This window comes from Typopeltis vanoorti, chromosome 7, assembly GCF_054136105.1.
Source record: "Typopeltis vanoorti isolate ZY-2024b chromosome 7, IOZ_Tvanoo_1.0, whole genome shotgun sequence".
NCBI lineage: Eukaryota > Metazoa > Arthropoda > Arachnida > Uropygi > Thelyphonidae > Typopeltis > Typopeltis vanoorti.
The window spans coordinates 96,687,768-96,714,103 of record NC_143555.1 but is presented as its reverse complement, the minus strand read 5'-3'; the positions used below and the strand labels follow the sequence as shown (position 1 = coordinate 96,714,103).

At 34.1% G+C, this 26,336-nt stretch overlaps 1 protein-coding gene across 5 annotated transcripts in view; it reads left to right on the top strand.

Annotated features, from left to right (window-relative positions):
• Positions 1–26,336, top strand: part of LOC150104886 (uncharacterized) — a 695,785-nt gene that overhangs the window by 582,125 nt on the left and 87,324 nt on the right. For all 5 annotated transcript variants that reach the window (XM_090395398.1, XM_090395401.1, XM_090395397.1 and 2 more), the window contains exons 28-30: positions 4,289–4,548; positions 12,434–12,569; positions 24,797–24,922. In XM_090395398.1, the coding sequence (XP_090251524.1) occupies positions 4,289–4,548; positions 12,434–12,569; positions 24,797–24,922 (522 nt within the window). The remainder of the gene's footprint in view (positions 1–4,288; positions 4,549–12,433; positions 12,570–24,796; positions 24,923–26,336) is intronic.

The window sequence follows — 26,336 nt, the reverse complement described above, 5'->3', positions numbered from 1 at the left end:
TCAGACTTGCCAAGAGGAGATTTAACATCAACAGTGTATTTGGATGGGGAGCTAATTAATACCTCTCAACACCTTGGAGCTAAAAGATCCAAGGTATTGAGAGAACGAAGAGTATTGTCTGGAATTCTGGTGGGTTCATGGACAGTTTGGGTTAGATAATTGCTGATAGCAAACAAACTTGCATCCTGTCCACATATCAGCCATGCAATCTGGTCTCTAGCCAAAGCCATTGTTGCAACTTCTGCCCATCACCACTCCCACCTATTGTTTCATCCTAATGGCTCCGTTACATTATCACACACAAAAAAGCCAATCTCCTGGCTTCCTACTTCTCCATTCCTTGTATTGCTGAATTTGTTAAATATCTCCCAACTATCCCACACATTCTGTGCCTAGTGTGTCCTTTTGCAAAAAAAAGATCAGAAAAATTTTGCTTGAATTTGATACCAGAAAGTCTTCAGGCCCAATGACATTCCTCCAATTGTCCTAAATCTAGGACAGTTGGAGGAATTGCACAAAAAGGTGGTAGTGCACATCATTGATATTAGAATTAAGACCACTGATGTTAGTGAAGTCAATATGGAAGATTTTTTTTATTTGTGGAGAATTCTGAGGTTTAGTTGGTGTTTTGTGATTTTTTTCAAGTGATTTTGAGGGAGATTTTTTTTTTTTTTTTTTTTTTTTTTTTTTTTTTTGCCATAGTGACTGGGATTTTTGGCATTGTTGATCATGGTCATGAGTAAACACAGAATGGGAAAATTAAAGAGTAAGGAAACCATGCATCAGGAGTGACGGACTAAGGGCTAATCACTCCCTCACAGGGGATAACCAGACCTTAAATCCAAGCATGGCTTCAGACAGTGTCCCTGCAAGCTGCTTACTTGGACTCCATTCAGGCACAACCTGGCAATGTAAGCAGCAGCAGGACTGTTTGCCAGTTGATCGGTAAACCTCCTGAAGAGAAGGTTTACCGATCAGGTTCAGTCTCTTGTATTACTTGGCATTCAGCCTGCTGTAACCGTTTTGCAGCTCTACTCTGAAATGTAGAAAATACTGGTTTGCTGATTAAAAGATTACAGATGGGTGCTAGAGTGAGGAGGCTTTCACTCACACTATATGCAGAAAGAGACATTGGGGGAGGGGGACAATCTAGAAACCCTACTCTAGAGACAAAACATGGCAAACACCACTTGACACCTCCAAAAAGTGAGGCGGTAGTATTTCACGAGGCGATGAAAGACATTTACCACCTAGATGTAGTTGGCATTTCCTCGCAGCTAGGGAAGCTTTGCATTTAAGGTAGCAATACTCACCCTGCCAGAACGTTGTTTGTGGAAACAAGCCATACCACAGGAAGGTGAAGATAACTTTGCTGGGAGAGGCTGTATATAGCTCAGTCACCAGCCCTTAATGGCCAAATACATGACAGTACTTAGGGTATAAATTGCTATCTAAAACTTGGAATGACAGCTGGAGTAAATGCTAATTGACCAAAAATGCTTAAATATGAAAGTATAAAAGTTTTGCAGTGGTTACACTGCATAATTCAGAGGACCTGGTCAGAAAGCTGAATTCCATATGATTGGAGTAGAGCTCTCATAGTAACCATTTTTAAAAAAGGGAATAAAGTTGTATGCGAGAATTACATTGGAATTTCTATACAAAGTGTTCTAGGTATGATTTATGCAAGTATACTTGAAAATCTGAACTAGACAATATCAAATAGATATTGTCTAGTTCATGGTATATCAAGGAACTGATGGTGATGGTAAGACTGAGCATGAATATGTGTAGTATGTGCGTGTTCTTTCAAAAAACTGAGAGCTGAAATCCTCCATATTGGTGAAAAAAATGTATTCTCAGGTGAATTGCATTCATTTTAGATATTGATTCTTAATCCCCTTAACATACAAAGACGTCTATGACACGTCTTTTGTTTATTGCACCAAAATTGATTTTGAATTTTGGTTTCACATATAAATACAACTGAATATAGACGCTAGACAATCTTGTGCCTATTTCCTTTCAGCCGAGAAAAGTTGCCAACGCCGTGTATCGTCTATTTCGTTTGCGTTTGCACAAATTCATCATTATTTTTCAAATAATGATGAATTTGATCCAGCAAATCACCCTTGCCCAAAAAATTGGCAGAAAAAAATGACCGATTTCTGATTTTTAATTGGTACGTTAAGGGGTTAAAGTTTGGTCATAGAATCTTGCCCATGAATTGCATAAGTTAGATGTAGATTCTATAATCCCTAGTCTATGTGTTGGGGGGGGAGAATTATATATAAAAATAGCAAAAAATGTCATCTACATATCGCATTGAAGGCTCAAGATAAATATCCTGTAGAAAATGATATACAATATTCTTCATTAAGCAAAAGGTTCTCTTTTCGACATTTTGTTTTTGTTTAAAAATTTTATTTTCTTTTTGTGTTTCTGTTTTGCATATTTGAAAGAACATTGAAGTCCTTTTTATCACATAATGATAAAACAATACTATTAATTGTGAACATAGTATTCATTTGTATTTATCACAGTACTTTGCAATAAATAAATAAAAATTATAAATAATAATAATCTTAAAATAAGGTAATATATTCAAGAAGGAAATTACAGCATTGCTTTTAATTATGTATATATTACTTGTGTTGTGATAGTATTGCATTCATTATTTACCATTTAAGAATTATTCCTGCAGCAGTAATTTTAATCATTGACATTAATGGAGTTATCTAATTTGCTTATTGATTTTTATCTCATTTTGAGATAAAACTGGAATGTGAAAAACTGGGTGTTTAATTGATTTTCTTTCTTGTATGATAGAGTTACTCAGTCATGACTGTTATATGATAACATTACAAAAAAAATGCATCACATATTCTTTAGGCTTATTCCATCAAGATTGAATATTTCTCCACTTGACACAGTCAACTCTCATTATAGCAGACTTATAGGACCTCCAGAATAATTTGTTGTAGTGGGTAGTTTGCAATAATGAATTTTCTTTAAAGTAGTATTCTGCCTATGTGACTTGGCTGAAACTTTTCAGTAGTTTATATTTAAGGAATTTGTTATAATGGTGTTTGCTATAGTGACTGTTAGCTAACTGACATTCATACCATATCTTTTAAACCTAAATACTTTGATATTAGGTCATCTCCATAAAGTTAGGTTATTTTGGATTTACAGCCAAAGCATCTAAGGCTATGAGGCCAGTGTATTATATCTGTTAATTGCACATGTTCTTATGGCCCCTGTTTGTTTGTTTGTTTTGCAGGATAAAAAAACCCAAGATTCTAGGAGAAAAACCCTGTCATCCTCATATGAGACTGGCTGACTCACTTTCAGTTGAAAAGTCTGAATAAAGGTTCTTCATGTCCTAGATGGAATTCAAACTGACCTTTCCAATCGAAGAGCATTGTCAAAACTTGACTGAGCTACAGAAGTTTCTCCATAAGGCATACATAACATATCAAGTGAAGAGATATTCAGTCTAAACAGTCCTGAGGAATTTGTGCTGTATTGTCTCAGTTTTATTCTGTAAAATTGAGATAATATAGCATATTATTGTCAATGATATAACATACAGTTATCATTTATCTTCACATTACATACTTCAAATTAGCTGTTATTTTACCCCCACTATTCCTTCTCTCTTCGCCAGAACTCCTTTAACTGTTACTATTCCTTTTCACAAACATTAGTACCTGCATAACAGTGCTTCATGGTATAAACAGCACCAGATAAAAATGAATAATTCATTTATTGAACTTACTAATATTTCACTGGATTTCCAGTTGACATCTACACAGCACAAAATATAAATGTGGTAAACACGGAGTAGTTAAATAATTGTATAAACAATTTGAATTGTAACTGAAATGTTTTAATTTGAATTGTTTCTACAACTATCTAATTAAGTGCTATTGAAGATGCTGTTCAGAAATTGCAGAATATTAGTCAGTTTAATATGTGTGTATTTTTTTTTTCTTCTGGTGGTGTTTATACTATGAAGCACTGTTATGAATAACAACCATTAACTAAGTCTATCTGTATGTATAACATTACTATATGTTAAATTTTGGTACAATAAAAATTTTAAAGAACCAAGAATCAGTGGTGTACCTGTAGTTGGACTCCTTATTTTTGTCCATTCAAATGATTAATAAAATAAAGAAAACTGACTTTAATTTGCTGTAATTTTAGAAAAAAATAGCTATGCTGAATTTATATATATCAAATATTTGAAAATAACCTGTTTTCTTTATTATTGCTTGGACAGTCAGTTCAACATGATGGCACTGTACTATCAAAATACTTGCCAGAATCTCCAGAGGACCAGGCAGAACATATAATACTTAGCTTAGTTCCATTTCTTGATAATCATTTGCAAGAAGAATGTACTCCACAGTTTCAGGTCCAGCTGTGTAATAAAGTTATGGAGTCTATTCAAGCTATTCCTCAGTCTTCTCTATCCCGTTTCTTCCGCACTCAGTTTCTTCAGGTTCTTCAAAACATTTTAGGAAAATTTACTAGTAAAAGGTAAGTTAGTCTGTGTATTACTTGTGTTATAAATAACATTATGATTTTAATTATCTGGCAGCAAAAATTTACTAGAATTTTATACATATACTAAAGTAAATTGTGATTATCATTTTTTCTGGGAATGTGGGCAGGACAACCAAAATGAAATTTAATTTTTAGTTTCCTGTCTACAACTTTCTTCCAAATGGATCTTTTTAGTGTTGTAAAATTATTTTTTTTTTTTTTTTTTCCCCTGACTTCTGAGGTAATCCAGACTGAATCACTCTTTTGGAATGTTCCCCCCCTTTCCCCCCACAGAATGAGAAATTAGGGGGGGGAAAATAAGCATTTGTTTTGCTAATCTTAGTCTTACTTCTTGTGATGATTACACCATTTTGAATTAGCTCTGCTTATAGATATTCTGAGCCTCTGTAGCTCAGTCAGTATAGACAAAGCCCTTTGGTCGGAAAAACCTAGGTTCGATTCCCATCAGTGATGTCAGGAACCTCTACCTGGTCTATTTCGGCTAAAGGTGCGGTCTCATACGGAGATAGGGGATTTTTTCACCCGGAAACTAGGTTTTTCGTCCCCCCCAGAACAGGCAAACCAGCTCCGTTAACACATGGATTACAGTCATGAATGCATCCCAGCCATATGCCAGTCCCAAGCCTGGATAAAATTGGGGAGTTGGGGAAAGCAATGGTGAGCTACCCTGTAAAAAATCTCACCAGGAATACTTTGTGGGCAATGCTACAAAGTCACCTATGGTCGGAAAACGACTGAAAGGGAAAATCAGATCAGATATAGACATTCTTGAGCATTAATAATGTCAAGCTCCCTTCTGATACCTCCATTTTTAATATGGTCTGCCACTGATGCCATCTGTTGACTGCCTAATTTTCCTAAGAATCTGATATGTGATGTCTATGTTCAGTCAACTTTTTATTTGCAACCCACCTCTTGGATACATGTTAGAAATGGTTTGAACACAGTCTTATATACTGCTAGTTTTGGTATTGATTTCTTCCTTGTTGCATGTTTTATTACCCAGCTCTCCACTTTGTTTTCTTTTACACTTGCACATAGACCCTTGCTGTACCATGCAGGCTTGGAAACTTTATTCAATGGAATAAGTTGTTTAATCCTTATTCTTATAGTTTCCTATGTCTGTACATCACATTTTTATAGCCAGTTTTCTTGCCACCTCGACACAAAACTGGCTAATTCACCTTCAGATGAAATCCCAATAATGGTTCTTGACATCCTAGATGAGATTCAAATCCAGGTCTTTCCAACCAAAGATTGTTGAAACTGACTCAGCCACAGAGACGCCTCCAATATGTTTGCTTTGCTTATTCTATTATCTTCCATATTTAATTTGTTGTCTTCACTAAAAATATTGCTTAATTAGATAAAACATTTTACTTATCATACAAATTTACAACTGAAAGTAAAGTTAATGATTTTTCAATTTTTCTGCTTAATTTCATACTTTCACCTTTTTATTGTCGATTCATGCAAGTTAATGACTTGTTGTAGATGTATTTTCAGGACAATATCTTCATAAAATGAAGATTTTGATATGTTTTAATTTTATATGATATGATCTTAGAGATTATAAGTAATATTATAAGTAAGATTTTGATATGTTTTTAATTTTATATGATATGATCTTAGAGATTATAAGTAATATTGGAAACAATATACACCTTGCAAATACATGTACCTTATTCAGTTGTAAACCGTTTTCATATACATTCTTTGATTCTAACTTATGCAACTTAATTGCATTTTTCTTATCTGCCTTTTAGTGGATAACCTTTAGCATTTTTGCAAAAAGAGTTTGTGGTTTTAACTACAGCTTTACTTAAAGAAAGAAAGAAGAAAGCAAATAAAAAATATTTACTATTATATTCAAACTGATTTCTTTCTTCTCCCCAAGTATATTCAAAGAATGAGAGCAAGTGGAAATGGATGTGAAACTGGTGGTATGAATGGGGGGGGGGGGAATAAGCTGACAAACGGACACCCAGAGAGTAGCATATGTGGATTGGAATCTAGGAAATGAGAATGATTAATGGAGTGCCTCAAGGCTCTGTGCTAGGGCCACTGCCTTTGCGAGGAAAATAGTTGATATTGGTTGAAAATGTTGTAAATGTTGAAGTTATGCTCTTCGGGATCAAAAGATTACAGTATTGTGTATCACATTTGATGGTAATGGATTGCAGAAATTTGACAAGGATGTGTGATTTGGGGGTAATAGCAGACAGACACTTGAAGTTCAGAAGCATATTGCAAAAGTTGGCAGAATAACTCAAAGGATTACCTAGATGTTGAAAATCTTGTGGTTATTATTCCTCTTTATAAAGCTATGATTCACGATTATCTTGCCTACTGTGCACTGATTTAGTCACCTGGGTTGTTTGGGGATCAAGTAATGTTGGAGAGGATTCAGAGATGAGTGACCAAGCTAGTGACAGGTCTGTAGAATGCTCCCTATGAGGATAAATTGAAGAAGTGAGGGTTGCAGAGTTTAGTTGACAGGTGGAGGAGAGGTGACATGCCATAAATTTTTTTAACTAAAGAGATTCTATAAGACTGACACAAAAGAAATTTTTCAATACATGATGAGTAGAGAGAGAACAAGTTGTATGAGAGTGTGGTTAATAAAGATGTGCAGGCCAGGTTTTTTTCTTGGAGAGTGGTGAATTAGTGGAATGGTTTGCCAGAAGTAGTTGTGAGTGCTCTGAAAGTGAATGAATTTAAGGAGAGGTATGATAATTATTGTGTGTATAACTGTGCATCTCCTGTGATGAGTCTTGTGGCTGCATGGAGATACCCGTGTAGTAACAATAATAGTCTTAAATATTTTGAAGGAAATGAAAAGATATTTAAATGACATATGCTAAACACTTTTTATAAGGAAGAGGGGCCAATATATAAAATTATACTGATAACTGCTATTCTTATGTGGGTATCTTCTCTATTTTGCATCCAAGAGGCTGTGAGTCAGAACTATAAGCATGGATATTTGCAAGCATCTTTAAATGATAAATAATTTTTCACTGATCCATATCAATTCCCTCCCTCTCCTCTATTGGAGGTCTGAAGTGGCTTGAATAGGTTTGCTCTCTGAGGTTTGTTTCAATATTATATTATATCAAAATTAAAGGCAAAAATAAGTCATTGGTTCTGTAATTTAATGTTTTTTATAGTATACGTTGATTATAGTTAACACTATAATAAAATGATGCACTATATTGAACTAAGGAAGAATCCCAGACTAAGTCCCATAGAATGAAATGCTATATTAAACTGACTATATATATATACACAAAAAATAAAAGCTCAAACCTTCATGATAGCAAACTGAATTTCCTAGGAGATTTGACAGTCACTAGACAAAGAAAATGGTGGGAAACAGAACAAAGAAAATTGCAGGAAATGCAACCAAGAAAATTGTGAAAAAAAAAAAAAAAAAAAATTGAAATCTCCAGAAATCAAGCTGTAGGCAATAAAACAACAAAAATATCAGAAAATTCTACATTAACAACAGAACACAACTGGCAATAACCAAACATAAAGAACACAAAACAATACATGAAAAAGTACAAATGCAAATAATGATGGGAGACATATAAGGCAGAAATAGAAGTGTATGAATTTCTAACAATGGAAATGCAGAATTAACATTTAAATTTCAAAATTTTTTGTTGCTTAAATTAATGTCACATCTGAAAGCTTCACTGAACTAAATGCATACAGACTGTACCATTAAAATCAAAAACGTATATAAATTCTAAATCAGAATAGTTTTTCCCATATGAATAAAGAATCTTTCAAACAAAAAATGAGCTGTTATTGACACAAACTTACTTTAAATTAAACTTCGAATTAAAGAAATACTTTATTTACATTTCTAAGAGAACAGTATCAGTTTATGCCAGCTGTACAACATTGATTTATTAGACACACATTCACAAGAGGGATGCTTAAGGGTCAAAACTGTATAACTGAGAGGAGACCCCTATGTAGCCTTTAAAGGAATGCGTAGAACTGACATTAGGTCAGAAGCCCTAGTCGGTTCTCCGACCAGTGCTTCTGACCTAATGTCCAATCCTCACCTTCTCGTGGTGCATGCTGTAAGGTATCTACCTGGATACTGAACAAACCAGGATGGGCTGGCAATTTGGGAATTAGTATTCTTATTGGCTTAAACCACAAATAAAATGATGGTACAACATGATAGAATTTCATGCCGGCTGGGTCATCCGGTTAAACGAGGCCCCATTGTTTTCACCAGGTAACTAGGGTGAACAGTGAAGAGTCAGCTACCGGAATAAATCATGAAACACATCCCAACTCAGCATCACCATAGTACAAGATCGGTACTTTCAACATAAGAAGCCTGAATGGCAAAGTAATGGAGCTGGCTGAGGAATTGGATAAGTACCAAATTGACATAATAGGGGTGACTGAAGCAAAAAAAAAAGACAAAAACTGGTGAGATCTTTCTAAGCAATAAATACAAAATGTTATATTCAGGCAATAACAATCAGAGAAAAGGAGTAGCTGTAGTATTCAACACTAAATACGAGGATAATCTTTTGAATGGCAGGCAATATCAAATAGAGTGATGTGAGCAAATATCAGAATGGGAAACTGGACAATGAGACTTATTTGTGCCTATGGTTTGCATGCCTATTTTTCCCACAGAAGGTTCTACTAAGGTAGAAGTGGAGGAATTTTTTGATGCCTTAGAGAAAGCAATTGACACAATGAAAAAAAAAAGAAAACTTGGTCCTTGTTGGGGATCTAAATAGTAGAGTAGGAATTATTAAAATTATAATAACAGAATTAACTCACGTAAAATATTATTTATTAGTAGAATTTTCGCCTGAGTATCACAGGTATCTTCAGTACATGTAAAAAGGCTAATTAAACAATACCTGACAATTCCAAAGGGCCCCACCTAAGTTGCTCATGTAAGACAACCAAAAAAGTCGTTAAGTTTCCTAACTTATTAAAACACACACATGCACACAAATAAAAAGTTAGGAAAGATTAGCTGATTTAAAAAGTACTATATCCCATAAAGGGGATAGACGTAGGAAACCATCGGATCTGTTTAAGTTCGAAGAGTGAAGTAAAAAGTTTCACGTTTCTTTATAAAGCCGTTCCATGAGGAACCGACTTTTGTGAAGGACTCTTGTCTCATTCCAATGAACTCAATGTATAGTTTTGATGCTCTGCAAGTCCAGACTGTTCAGGTTCAAGGTATTGAATATACAACTTGTGTTCTTCTATCTGAATAAAAGCAGATCTTCCTGTTTGTCTGAAATAAGATAACCCACAAGAGCAAGAAATTTGGTAGACACCTGGATGACTTAGATGTGGAGGCGTGTCCTTTGGAGAAATGAGAAAGGTGGCAATTTTTCTGATGGGTTGAAAGGTCAGAAAAATTGCCACCTTTCTCACTTGGAGTCTTGACAGATAACAGATTGATTTGGAGGAAAATTGTTGATAGGAAGTTAGTAATGATGTAAGTTTTTCATGTAGTACTATCACAATATCCTGTACACCCTGTGAGGGTACATATCAGGAATTTGATGATGATGACATTCACAAGAATAAATAATACTTTTCATTATTGCAAATGTTTTGACCAGAAACTAACTTGCCATTATCATCATCAGTGCATAAGCCTAATCATAATATTGTGTCACAAGTGCCATTAACCTAATCCTTAGCTCACCCATAGTATTAGATGTACAATAGTTTACAATCCTTTATAGATAGGATTGAGAAAAATCTCTATCTCTGAATTAAGAGAATAAAATTCCTGATTTTAAGTAACCCAACATTGAAAGTTTTTTAAGCTATGAAGTTGATTTATTATTTAGATACTTTATCTGGCTCTCTCTCTCACCATTCACAAGTTTATATTCCTCCCTATCTCCCCCCTCCCCCCAAATAAATCTTAAATCTATCTGCTAAAAAAAATGTATTTAGTCATCTAACTTACTTTCAAACTATAGGTAACCTTAGATTTTCTCTAATGTGATAACTCAGATATGTTCTTTACTATAGATATCATTACTGAGATTGTTATGTAGGATTAGCGAATGAGTTCTGTTATTTATTTATTTTTTTTTTTTTCATCTTTGTATTGAAAGAAAATATGCAAATTAAAGCCTCTTCCCTTAAAAAAGAATTACTTTATGTATTCCTTAGGATGTTGCTGATTCAGAAATATCATCATCATCATCAAATTCCTGCCATGTACCCTCAAGGGGTGTACAGGATATGATAGTACTACATGAAAAAAATTACATTATTATTAATTTCCTATCTACAATTTTCTTCCAAATCAGTCTGTTACTTGTCAAGACTCCAACATTATCAGATCTTATATTTCTATTGTCTAAAGCACTTTGTACCGTATCAATCCACCTATATCTTGGTCTTCCTCTGGGTCGTTTTGCTGCCAACCTGGCAGAGAACACTTGTTTTGCTAATCTTTCTTCGTCCATTCTGTTTAAGTGACCATACCACCTGAGATTAGCTCTGCTAACGCATTCCTGGATGCTGACAATGTTAAGTATTTTCCTAACATCCTCGTTTTTAATATGATATTGCCATTGATGCCATCTGTTCATGCCTATAATCTTTCTCAGGACTCTCATATCTGTGGTCTCTAGTCTTTGGTCAAGTGTTTTACTTCTGACTCAGCTCTCAGATCCATAAGTTCAAACTGGTTTGAACACTGTCTTGTATACAGCTAATTTAGTGTTCCGACTAATTTCTCTCTTATTCCATATGAATTTATTCAATTGACTTCCCACCATACCAGCTTTGCTGATTCTGTTGTCTATTTCTATATTTAATTTACCATCTTCAGTAAAAATTGTGCCTAAATAGCTGAAATGTTTTACTTGTTCCACAGGTTCTCCATTCACAACACAGTTGACATTTTCAATGATTCTGCCTATTTTCATTGTCTTTGTCTTTTTATTGCTGACCTTCATACCATATCTATTACAACAGCTATTCAATTTAGTCAAAGAATCTTGCAGACTTGTAGCAGATTTATTTAGAAGTATAACATCGTCTGCATAAAGCAAAGAGCTGACATTAACATCTCCAATTTTGATATCATGTTTAATACCACTTTCCTTCATAATGTGATCCATATAGATAATGAATAACAGAGGGGATAATGTACATCCTTGTCTCACACCAGATTTAACATTAAACCATCTTCCTGTACTTCCTTCAATTTTAACTGCTGACTTACAACTCAAATAAAGACTAAATTCAGAAATATAGGATATTTTATATTTCTGAAACATCTTGACTTTGTCAAAGCTTTCAGATTTTTTCAGTATAGAAATACTTATGTTCTAAGAATAAAAAAAAACTCTTCCTCATTAAGATTACTTGGCTTATATATATCATTAATTTCCTTTCATTATGCAATAAAGGTATAGGTCAGATCTTACAATAAAATGTTTTCTCTACTCTGCAGTTTAAATGTTTAATTCATCTGATTTCTCAACTGAGAAAGTATTTGATACAATAATCATTAATTAAAAATGAAAAAAAATTAAATATAAGTGATTTGACTAGTAAAATCCAAGTAAATATCATTGTATGGTATGATATTTCATGGTTGATCTCACTTTCAATCAGTGTTATAGTATTTATGTTGTGCTCCTATTAAAAAAAAAAAAATTAATTGCCTTTTCTGTAAACTAGCTTTAATCAATATTATGGTATTTACACTATACTTGTATAAAAATAACTACCTGTAAAATTAAAGTAAGATTGTTTTTATTAAGATTCTGTTCCATTAATATAGCAAAATGTATCAAAAAAGCTGTTTTTTTTTTATTTAAAATAGGATTGCTGATTGTGAAAAAGAGATACTGGGACATATTACAGATATCCTTTTTAAAGAGGTTGCTTTGTATAAAAAATCACAAAAGTGTTGTTTAAATGATGTTTCCATTGAGGTCAGCAAAGAAAAAAATCACCAGGTAAGCACCTGAGAAATTTAATCCTGCAATTAATGATGGAGAATTATGTACCCTGACTTTTATGTATGGAGTGAGTGTCAGCTGTGTTATCCTGATATCACTGGGTAAATTAATATATTTGGATAATTTTCTGCTATTTTTCACAAAAATAGCAGAAAATTATCCAAATATATTAATTTAATAAATACCTTGGCATGCAGTACCTTGTTTTCTAAAAACAAGGTACTGCATGCCATTAATAAAGTTATACATTATGGCAGAGAGAGAGAGAAACATCAAAAAGCTTTGGTCTCTCTCGTCAGACTAAAAGTTTTTGCTGCTGGAATTATGAATTTTAGTACTGCAGGCGTTTGCAATACCATATTACTTCTTGATTTTCAGTTGTTTTAATTTCTTTGTAAATATTTATTTCTCCATACTTAAAATAAATGTGTACAAAAGAAATCATTCTTACACCTGCAGGTTTTAGCAAAGTTGATTGTTAGGTACTGTTTCTCATTCTTCGGAAATATAAAGGCACAAAAGCATAGCCAATATGCTAAATCTTTTCCAAATTTTCCATATTTGAGCATTTCTGGTCAAATATCATCTACTCCATATAATCCATTTACAGGAGGAAAGCTGTTCAAAATGCTTCAGCTACTGAAGTGTAAGCAGCTTTGCTCTTAACACCCTTGTCATATGTTTTGATGGCTTTTTCTACATACTCCTGATTGCTTTCCTCTTGAATGTTTTCTACCACTGTTCTATCACTACTTGTTTCATTTAGCAACCTTTCAAAATACTTACTCCAAACATCTAGAATATCTTTATCATCAGTTTTCATGTCGCATTTATTATCTTTAATACCTTTTAATACTCTTTCCTTTTCAGTTGCCTCCAGAATATTTTGTCACCTTCCTGATATTTATTTTCTATGTCTTACCAAAGTCTTTCCATGACTATTATTTTTTCATTTTTATGCATTATTTCACTTTCTTACACTTTTTTCTTTGTTATTCTCTTAGATCCCAAGCTGTTTTACATGCGGGACTAGAGACTTGGGGATAATCCCCAAGGCTCTAGCTTATCAGTTTCCTGTAATCCAGTACCATCAATACACTGCATGTAACCTTTTAACCCAAAGTGCATAACTCTACATTTTGCAACATTAAATTGACAATCATTATCTTTGCTCACAATTCCACCAATTTATTTAAATCATCCTAAAGGATATCTACATCATCTTTTATCAACTATTACTCTCCCAAGTTTTGCATCATCAGCAAATGACTGAACCCCCTTAAATGTTTCCCTGCATTATTGATATACATATTAAAGAGTGGTGACCCTAGTACAGAATCCTGTACTACGGCCACCTTATCCATGCTACTAGCTTCACATGCATTCCCATTTTATCTAACTTTTATAATAGTTTTCCATGTGGTATTCTTTCAGATGCCTTTGCATAAAGTCCAGTAGTATCATGGTGTAGCCATTTCTTTTCAATTCCACTGTCACTTTATTATGAAATGTGAATAAATTACTGAGACATGACTTACACATTATTCAGACATAGTTCTTGTACCCATACTGGTGCACTAAGAGTGCTAATTCCTTATCTTAAAGGTGGTTTTTCAGAACATCCTTTTGTCTGAATCCACTCCATGAAATGGTGTAGTATATTACTACATATATGTAGCATATTAGTGGTGCTTACATTGCAAAAAAAATTTCATAACCACTTTCATACCATCAGTCTGAATTATTTCATCTCTTTAACACCACTTTTTATCTGAAATTTAACAAGCTCACTTTTCATGCCACTTGTCTTACTTTGACCAAATGTGGACAGTCAGCAGAGAAGATGAATTGTATCAGGCAGGTAAAATCGACTACAATTTCTAGTCAAATAAAAAAAATTGCTATACAAAAGTACCTTCAGGTATGAATGTTTATTCAAGGAAAGGTTTGGCTGAAGAATTAGAGAATTATCTCATCAACATAATTGGTGTTATTAGTCACACAAAGAACATACAAATAGATAAGATTCTTCTGAATAACAAATATAAGATGTTATATTCATGCAATTGATAATCATAGGGATGGAGGAGCTATAGCTTCAGCACCAGGCACAAAGATAATCTTCTTGAATGTTGAAGGTTTTATTCGCTTGTTATACTACGAGGGTAGTCTGAAAAGTTCTCGGCCTAAGTGAAAAAACGAATTTATAATTTCAAAATTATTTTTATTTTTCAACATAATCTCCCTTGAGACTAATACATTTATTCCAGCGATGCTCCAGCACCATTATCCCATCCCTGTAGGGGTTCTCAGTAAGATCTGCAAAATACCCCTCTACAGCTGCAATCACCTTTTGATTCAAAGAAAAACGCTGACCAGCGAGGAAGAGTTTTAGTTTTGAGAAGAGATAGAAGTCAGAGGGAGCCAAATCTGGGGAATAGGATGGATGTTTCAACAATTCATAGTGCAGATCCCTTAATTTTCCCATTGCCAAAACACATTTGTGGGCAAGTGCATTGTCCTCATGAAATATGATTTTTTTCTTCTGCATACCAGTCTTTTCTCACAAATTTTTTCGTCTAGTCTGGTTAAAAGATCGGAATAATATTCCCCGGTTATTGTTTTACCCTTTTCGAGATAATTAATAAACAAAATGCCTTTAGCATCCCAAAACACTGATGCCATGACCTTTCCTGCTGATGGAACTGACTTTGTCTTCTTTGGTGCTGAATCCACATTACACACCAGAATCCAAACTGCTGTTTGGATTCTGGTGTGTAATGGTGAATCCAAGTCTCATCCATAGTAATAAATCAATACATGAAATCAGTTTTATTCTGGTTAAAATGCTCCAAGCACTGTTCAGAGATTTTCATGCAAGTGCGTTTTTGATCTGCTGTGAGCAAGCATAGCACCCATCTTGCTTAAAACTTTTTCATATGCAATTCTTCATGCAAAATATATCCTACACGTTCTTTTGAAATGCCTATAGTCTCAGCAATTTCTCACACTTTGACTCGCTGTTCATCCAATACCATATTGTGCACTTGATCAATGATTTCTGGTGGTGTTATAATTTTTGGACGTCCTTCACGTGGATCATCTTCAAGGCTGATACGGCCATGTTTAAACTTGGCAGCCCATTTCTTAATTGTCGAAATCAAAGGAGAAGAGTACCTATAAACTTTTATGAACTTCGAATGAATTTCTTTTGGCATTAAACCTTCTTTTACATAGAATTTTATAATCACACGATACTCAATTTTATCCATTTCAAGGATACAGACAACACTTTTGCTTCAGACAGCTGTATAAAACAAACTACTTGATAGAATGACTTGCAGTTTCACATGGATGCTTATAACAGATGTACCAACATAGAAAAAAAAAAATCTTGCTGATAGTGTTGCCATCTATGGTCGAGGCCAAGAACTTTTCAGACAACCCTTGTATTATCGGATACTAAAGCAGCTGATGTAAAGTCATTAGCCTCTCTATACAAGTAGCCCAGATCATGTACTGCAATTTATCGCTCCACAGGACCCTCTTCCATTGATCCACAGTCCAACAATAGTGTTTGCACCATTTCAGATGATGCCAGGCATTGGCAAGTGTAATCAAGGGCTTGTAAGCTACAGCATGACCATGAAACCTGCGAATAATTCTGTCACTGGCAGCTGTTCCAGAGGTCATACAAAAGTCGTGTGCGATCATTGCTATGGCTGACTGATGACTAACTGTGACAACATGCTTGAGTGTTTGCCAGTCCTGTTTGTCAGTTTCTTAGGCCTACCAGTTAAGGGGAGGGGTGTAGTGGTTCCATCATGTTTCTATTTCATGATAACCTCACTGACAGTAGACTTGGGTACATGCAACATGGCAGAAACCTCTTGGACTGAATGACTGAATTTGTGGGGTCCGACTATCATACCATGTTCCAACAGACAACTTTTTTCATCCACCCATCCTGATGGCAAAGAATGTCTACGTTATTAATGCCCAATATAACATTGCGGACATGTATCTACATCATACGGGTAAGGCAACATACAGCTATGGGGATGTCTGGACACTTTAAGCGACATAGTGTAATAGGTGTTAACGAAACAAAGAAGACAAAAATAAGAAAGATCTGTAAGCAACAAATACAAAATGTTATTTTCAGGCAAATAATGATCAGGGAAAAGAGGAAACATCTATAATATTCAACACTAAATTAGAAGATAATCTTCTTTAATAGTAGGCAATATCAGAATGGGAAACTGGAAAATGAAGATTATTGTGTCTGTTGTCCCATAGAAGGAAAATCATGATAATATAACAAGGATCTCTGGAAAAGGCATATGACAAGGTCCAAGAGAACAGCTGTTCAAAACTATTTTTATATGATATGAATGGTGCATTATATTTAGCAGCACATAATCTATATTTGAGATTTAACTCCTCATCCTAATCAAATTCCTGATGTGTATCCTCAGGGGATGTACAAGATATTATGATAGTACTACATGAAAAACTTACAAGATTACTAACTTCCTATTGACAATTTTCCTTCAAATTCGTGTTATCTGTCAAGACTATGATGTTGTTCTTCTCTTCCTTCCTGAAGACAGGTTGAGTCCAACATGGATAGGAGCCTTCTGCCATTCTCTGTCCAAAGCTAGCTCTTTCATATGACAACAGCAAAAGTCCAGTGCAGTTCTAAGGACTTTATTTTTGTCTTCTCCTGAGTTTTGTATCCTCCATAGTGCCCTCAAATACCAGATGAGGAAGTCTTTCTGGTTCCATTTGTACAGTGTGACCAAACCGGTGAAGTTGTGCTTTTTAACTGTGTTAAGAATTGTTTTAGGGATATTCAAATCTTGAAGCAGTTGTACATTAGTCTTATGTTCTATCCAATGAGTTCTGTTGATTTTCCTGAAGCATTTTATTTTAGAAGTCAACAGTTTCCTCTTTGCTTCTTTTTTTAAGGTCCGAGTTTCTTCCTCATAGAGAGCTGTTAGTAGTATTATACTTTCGTATTTCCAATATTATCAGATCTTTTTATTTCTCTCTTCTAAGGCACTTATTACCACATCAATCCACCTAGATCTTAGTCTGCCTCTGGATCTTTTTCCCACCATCCTAGCAAAGAACAATTTTTCTAATCTTTTCTTTCCTGTTCTGTTTGTGACTGTACCACCTGAGATTGGCTCTGTTAACACATTCCTGAATGCTAACAATCTCAAGTTATTTCATATCTTCATTTTTAATATGGTATTGCCATTCATGCAAACTGATCACTACTACAGTAATATTTCTCAGAACTCTCATATCTGTAGTCCCCATTCTTGCATCAAGTGTTTTATTTCTAACCCAGCTCTCAGATTCATGAGTTAAAATTGGTTTGACCATTTTTATATATATATATACAACTACTTTAGTGTTTTGACTGATTTATCTTTTATTCCATATAAATTTATTCAGTTCACTTCCTACCATACCAGCTTTGCTAATTCTGTTGGCTATTTCCATATTTAAATTGCCTTTTCACTAAATGAAAGTTTTGCCTGAATAGCTGAATGTTTTACTTTTTTTTTTTTTTCTGTAGGTTCTCCATTCATAATGCAGTTGATGTTTCAATGTCTGACTCTATTTTTATTGCTGATTTTCATACCAATTTTGTCACAGCAGTTATTCAATTTAGGCAAGAAATTCTGCAGACTTGTACTGAATTTATTTAGGAGTACAACATTATCTGCATAAAGTGCTGAGATTAACATAATCAATTTTGATATAAGGTTGAATACTATCTTCTTTCATAATATGATCTGTATAGATGATGAATAACACTGGAGATAACATACTTTTGTCTTATACCTAATATAACATCAAACCATCTTCATGTACTGCTTTTAATTTCTAACTGCTGACTAACTAGAATATCAGATTTACATAATGTAATTGTAACATTTTGAACAGCTTTTCTAGATCTACAAAACTTAAATACTGAAGATCCAGTATTGTTTCCATAATTTCTCAACTATTTGTCTTAAAGTGAAAATCTGATCCTGACAATCTCCATTTGGCCTGAAACTGGCTTGCCCTTCTCCACACTTCCCTTGCATAATTTTTCTTAGCTTTTCCTCAAGCATACTTGAGCAAAGGTTGGTCGATTGATGTAGAGCCTCTGCTACTAATGGCTCACAAAAAAAGTTAAGCAAGTTTGAGCATGGTTAGTAGTTGGAAGGGTCAATCATTCGATGCTGTTGGCACACTCTTCCTCGATGAGTCTTTGAACTCCCTGGAGGTGTCACATAATAATAATAATACTTGCATAAATCTTACCAGAAACACTCACTAGGGATTTCACTTCTTGCAGATGGGTGCTATGAGAGCTCTACTCCAGTTGTCTAGAATTCAACATTCTGAACTATGCAGTGTAGCCACTGTAAAACTTTTATAACTCCATATTTGAGCATTTTTAGTCAGATATCATTTACTCCAGCATAGTTTTCCATATTGGTTTTTGATGACTTTTATACTTCAAGCATTCCTATGTGTTCCTGATTCTATTCCTGTTAAGTGTTTTGTACCATCATGCTGTCATTGCTTGTTTCATTTAGCAACTTTCAAAGTAATAAGATCAGATCTCTTTGCTTGAACTAGCATTTACATCCAGTCTTTTCTGATATAAGGAGGACCGGAAAGTAATCGATTATTTTTAATAGTTCATTTTTAGCCGATTGTTTTTTTTTTAATGACACATAAATTATTAAATTTGATTTTGATTTAAATATTAGAATTACTTTTTTATTTAAAAAATCTTTTTTTTAATTTTAGATTATTTTTTTTAATATGGCAGACTTTTAAAGTTGAAGAGCAGCATTTACATCATTGTATGGTGTTTTTTTTGTTTCACCAAGGAAAGAATGCTACCAAGGCTACCAAAATCATTTGTTCAACTTATGGAGACGTATTGAAGGTTAACAAATGTCAGCAATGGTTTAGGAGATTTGCAGAAAAAAATTTTGATCTCTCTGATCGTCCTCAATCTGAAAGACCTCTTACTCTAGATGACGATGCTCTTAAGACCCTTGTTGAATCAAATCCGAAACAAACCATACAAGAATTAGCAGAGAAACTTAATTCATCATAGTCAACTGTCCAAGAGCACTTACATAAGAGTGGCAAGGTTCTTAAACAGGGTGTATGGGTACCGCATGAACTGTCAGACAACAATAAAGCACAGAGACGGACGATTTGCAATTCATTGTTGACCAGACAACAAAATGATCCCTTTTTGGAACGAGTCGTAACTGGTGAAGAAAAATGGATGCTGTATAAGAATATTAAATGCAAAAAACTGTGACTTTCTCCAAATCAAACTCCAATTCCAACACCTAAAGATGGACTTCATCCACAAAAGGTTCTGTTGTGCGTTTGGTGGGATATTCATGGAATTATTCATTACGAACTCATGGAACAAGGTAAGACTATCACAGCAGCCATCTACTGTGAACAATTAGAGCAACTACATCAAGCATTGTTAATCAAACATCCTGTGCTTGTCAAAAAGGGGTAATTTTGCAGCAAGATAATGCAAAACCACATTCTGCAAGAATGACGCAAGAAAAAATTAGGCAGTTAGGATGGGAACTTCTACCACATCCTCCATATTCACCGGATATTGCCCCTAGTGACTAGCACTTATTCAGGTTCTTAGAACACAGCGTAAGAAATAAAACCTTCTGTTCGCAAGATGACAAGATATACAAAGGAGTTTGATATCATTTTTTGCCTCCAAAGAAAAAACGTTTTTCAAAAAAGGAATTCTAAACTTAGTAGATCATTGGAATAAGGTTATAATTAACAATGGCGATTATATAATTGAATAATTAAAATTAAAAGAAACACGTATTAACCACATTGAAAATTATTTAATTATAAATATTTCATCCTAAGTATCTTAGGACATCATCAGTACAGTAGTTTAAAACAATAATAGGAATAACATACAGTTAGGACGCATGATTACAATTGAATCTCATTAAACGTGCATGACGTGTTACAGAAGTAATAAAAAATAAATAAAAATAATAATTATTTAACACAATTTTGTATGACAATTTCCCATACTTTAGGAATAGTAAGAACGTTGTTGCGGTTCAAGTTTGATCTGTGTAGTATGCGCCCTAACTGTATGTTATTCCTATTATTGTTTTAAACTACTGTACTGATGATGTCCTAAGATACTTAGGATGAAATATTTAGAATTAAATAATTTTCACTGTGGTTAATACGTTTGTTTCTTTTAATTATGATCGCACGACAGGTTTTGTTATTTTTAAAAAATAAATTTTAAAAAAAATTGAATAATGTTAATTTTTTCTTTAATAAAATTTATATTAAAAATGTAGTTCAAAAAATTTATTACTTTCCAGTTTCCCTTATATAAACAGATCACATTAATAGCCTCCTTAGCATCCAAGAAACTTGGCATTCTCTTTCATTCAAGAGCCTATTTTATATCCAGCCGACTCCTTACTATATACAAATCCATCCATGTTTAGAATACTGCTCATATGTTATGGTGGCGTACCTAAAACTTCCCTTAAAATCCTTGATGCCATCTAGAGGTGTGCAATTAGGCTCATAGATGATTTCTCTCTCTCACACAGACTTTACCCTCTATCTCACAGGTGCAGTGTTTCAGCTCTATGTCTATTCTGCGGGTACTTCCATGGTCACTGCTCTGAATTGGCAACCATCATTCCTCCACTTTCTATTGCACCTGTTAATGCAAGAGCTGCGGCTACTGTGTAACTGCAAACACATCAAACCTGCTTCTATTCATCCTCTTTTATTGAATCTGCCTCTGTCCTCTGGAGCAGCCTTCCTCAAGATGTATTCCCAAACAACTATGACCTGTAACTCTTTAAAAAAAACAAAAAAAACAATAAATTTCCTCATCTGCACCCACACATGGCACTGATGTTCCTGTATGGGATCAATATATAAAAAATTAAAAAAAATTACTCCGGACATATATAATATCTTTCTCCTCATTTGTCATGTCACCTTTATCATCTTTCCTCCACTGTTAAGCTTTTTCAAATAGTCTGCAGAATATTTTGCCACCATCCTGATATTTATTTTGTATATTCTTACCATTGTCTTCTCATTATTATCATTTAGCTAGTTTTATCGAGTGCTTTGCTTTCTTACATTTTTATTTGTATTTTCTACGAGCACAAACTGACTCACTTGTCAAGAACTTTCAATAACTTTCTTCTTTTTCCTGACTGCCTCTTTAACTTCCTGAATCCACCGTGGTGTTCTGATTTTTCTGTCATTGCCGACAATCTTGTCACATGCCTCTTTGACTGAATCAATCAGTGTTTTCTTCAGGGGTTGCCAATGAATCTTCAAGGTTAGGCGCTTGTTTTAAAAACTCTTTCATTTTTTCTACAAATGGTGTTTGAATCTACAATTCACCTCTGAAAGTGGCTCAATTTTAATTCCTTTTAAAACTTCCTTACACACTCTTCTTTTCAATAAGAAATTCTGTTTTATCCTTCTCAAAACTAAATGGTGATCACTTCCAATTTCAAATCCCCTGTATACTTTGTGTCCTGAACTGGTGGGAAAATATCCATATAAATCATAACACATAGTTAACGAGACTTTTCTTAGTTCTTGCATTATCTCTCCATGTGAATTTGTGTACATTTTTGTTTGAAAACGATGTCAGTAATACCTACTTCATGTCCTTAACAAAAATCCAGCAGGTACTTACCATTATTTTTAGTTTTACTCTTTTCTCCAAATTTTCCCAAAATTTGGAAAACTTAAGCAATTAGGGTGGAAGCAACTGAGTATTTGTGAGGACACCCATGACGTGAGTGAGTGTGAGAATGACCAAGTGTGGAATCTAGTCTCTCAAGCAAAAATATTAAATAGGGTAATCAATTCAGGAAGTAAGGATGATGGGGGGGGGGTCCTAAAGAGATTCAGCAGTTTCTATACACTAATGCCAGAAATATCAGCAACAAAAGGGGAGTTTTTGGGCATTGGTTAATGCAACCTTGCCAAAAGTTATAGGCATTAGTGAGACTGGGCTAACAGGAAATGATGTAGTTACAGGGATAGAATGTGAAGGGTTTAGTATTTTCAAGGAAGATAGGATGGGGGAGGATGAGGTTGTATTTATTGCTTAGAAAGATCCTGCCTGTTTTTGTCTTCTTTGTTTCTTAACATCTATTATGTGAATCTGGTATTTATCCAATTCTTCTGCTATTTCCATTGATACTTTTGATGATGATGATGATGCCAATCTTGAAATCTGCTGATGTTGAGTTGGGATTTGTTTCAGTAACTAGCTTTTCATTGTTCTCCTAGTTTAACTGGGCAACACCCCAGCTTGCATGAAATTTTGTATGTTCTATCATCATTTTGCATTATGGTTTAAACCAGTAGGAATACAATTTCATTGGCTAAATCTCAAATCCATCCTCATTAGTTGAGTATTCAGGAAGATACTTAACAGGGTGAACCTGAGAATGTGAGGATTGGACATTAGGTCAGAAAAAGAACTGGTCATTTCTCCACATTCCTTAAAATTTTGCATAGGGGTCTCATCCCAGTTTTGGCCCTTAAGCACTTTCAAGCAATTAGAAATGAAGGAGATATGGTTTGATATTAAATCAGGTGTGAAACAAGGATACACATTACCTCCACTGTTATTTATCATTCATGTGGGTGACAATATGATGGAAAGTGGCATTAAACTTGATATCAGAATTGGAAATGTTAATCTCAACTCTTTACTTTATGCAGATAATGTTATACTTCTAAATAAATCCAGTACAAGTCTGCAGGATTCCTTAATTGAATACTTGCTGTAATAAATTAGGTATGAAATCAGCAAAAAAAAAGAAAAATTATGAAAACAGGCAGTTGAAAACCTGAATGGAGAACTTTTTGAACAAGTGAAACATTTCAGCCTATTTAGGCAGAATTTTTAGTAAATATGGAAATAGAAACAGAATTAGTAAAGCTGGTTTGATAGGGTGTTAACTGAATAATAATAAATAAAAGAGAAATTAATTAGAACACTAAACTAACTGTATACAAGACAGTGTTCAAACCAGTTTTCACTTGTGGATTTGAGAGCTGTGTTGAAATAAAACACTTGAGCTAAGACTGGAGTCCATAGATATGAGAGTTCTGAGAAAAATTAAGAACTGAACAGATGGTGTCAATGGCAGAATCATATTAAAAATGGAGCTATTAGGAAGGAACTTGACATTATCAGCATTCAGGAATGTGTGAGCAGATTATCTTAGGTGGTATGGCCACTTAAACAGAATGGGAAAGCAAAGTTAACAAATTGGATTTTTTGCAATGATGGCCAGGAAAAGACTATAATATAAGATCTTGACAGTTGGGAGTTCTGGCAGTTAACAGATTGATTTTTTGCAGAAAATTGTCATTCAATAGGAAGCTAGTAATAATGATGTAAACTTTTCATATAGCACTATGATATCCTTGTACACCTGTGTGGGGATATTTATATATAATTTGATGTCAATTCACATTTTGATGAACTGTTCAATTGACAGATTGTTTTTTTTTGAACAACTACCTTTCATTGAATTTTTGGCATACCCTGGCTGTGGTGGTCATTTTGAACATGTGCAGTGAAGTACATTCATCCTACATTTCTTTTGATGGTTAGCAAGGGATTTATGACTATTTCTTGATGTTTTGCCTTTTGTCTACATTGCATATTGGTGTTCATGCTGTCACAAAGGGGTATATTACAGTATAGTGTATCCAGATCTACATTTATTAGGGCCTTTTTATTAGTTTTCAGGTTTAGCATACACCTTTAAAATTAATAACAGGGTTGTTGTTCTTCCCTATTGATGATGATATATAAGTTGTATAGTGAAACATTTGTGTTTTTAATACAATTTAGTCACAAAACCAATTTCCAATCCTATAGTCTTTCACTGATTACATATCAGTTCTATTTTAGAACAGATTATTTACAGGTACATGACTTGTTTGAATGTTTTTAATATTTATACTTCTAAATTTTTCCTAATATTGTTATAGAGTTATTCACATTATTGAATGGTCCTTTATTTATTGATAGGACTTTTAATTCATTTGAAATGTAATTTAATCTCACTACTAAGTAATATTCATTTAAAACTTTGATTTTTCTTTAAATGCAGTTATGTGAAACTACCTTGGCTACAGGGAAGCAGTCACTCACAAATGATAAGGAAGAGAACTTAGCATCTGGTTGTGAAGGTATATCACCACCTTCCAAAGGGAAAAAAGATTGCTCAGTGGCTCAAGTGTGTAAAATAATCTATCAATTATAAATTATAATGCTGTTAATATAAGATTAGTTTATACACACACATTGATAGAAACAGCATCACCTGCTGTAACCATTTTTTTTTTAATACCTATTTGAAAAGGGATAACACAATAATTGTCACAAATAATGAAGAAGGTAATATAACATTTTTATTTTTGATTAATATTTGACTCTCTTTAGTACAAGATATGACAACAAACTTGACAAATTTGCAAATATTCACTGAAAAACAAATTCCAGTATCAAAATTTAGTTCAAGTACAGTTTTACTAACATTCAAAACTAAAAATTCACTTTTGCTGTTTAGTGTACTTTGTGGGTCCTCCTCTTGCCTTTATTACAGCTTGGCATTAGCAAGACATTGACAAAATCAATTTCCTGATGGATGCCACTGTCATTTCATGGGTTCATACCCTTATAATGGCTTCTTGTAGTGGAGTTGAGATCTGGGCTGTTGCCAGGCCATGGTAGTCACTGACTACTGTGGCCAAGAAACATGTGCAACAAAAAACTAAAGCTTTTTTTTTTTTAAGTACTAAAGTCAATTTGTGGGATACATTTTAGGATTATAATAGCATTACTTACACTTTTTGCTCTGTGACAAGGGGCAAAATCCTCCTGAAAGATGAAGTTCGTCGTTGCAGTAAAGTGGTCTTTGATAGTAGGTAGCAATTCTTTTTCTAAAATTTTCTGGTACACTTTTGTGCATTCACTGAACCTTTTGTGAAATGCTAGCGACCAACACTATGATATGACATGCAGCCTCATATCATCTGACTGGCTGAGAATTTGACTGTTGACCCAGTTAGGTGAATTTTTCCTCTGATCATCTTTGAACCATCTGTCTGCCATCACTGCCCTGCAGGTTAAACTTTTTCTCGTCAGAAAAAAAATTAGTTTTCCACTGATCAGGGGTTCATTTTTTTTTGGTTTTTTAGGGCCCCCCTGGCATCAGTCTCTGTTTGATTAGTCTTCTCCTGACAGTTACAGAGCTTACCACAACTTCCGTTTGTTCTTCCCAGTCCTGTTTCAGTTCTCCAGATGATGCACGGCAATTTTTGAGGCAGAGCTGCTTTAGAATTCATTCTTAGCATGGTGTAGAAAGAAACCAGAAATCTTTAACACTTTTTCGAGATGTTAACTGTACATAACTAGCCATAGTGATCTCAGCACGAAAATGCAAAAGCTAGCTCTTGCTGGCTATTTATAGCATATAAAATTCTATCACAATAGCCACAGCTATTACATTATATAGAAACCTGTGTGATAGATGATGCAATACAATCAAATATCTAATGATAAACGAGTGAAAATGATCATTTAACTACTAAAAAGTGTATTTATATAAGGTGATGGTTTTTGTGAACATGAGTGCATAATTATGTTGA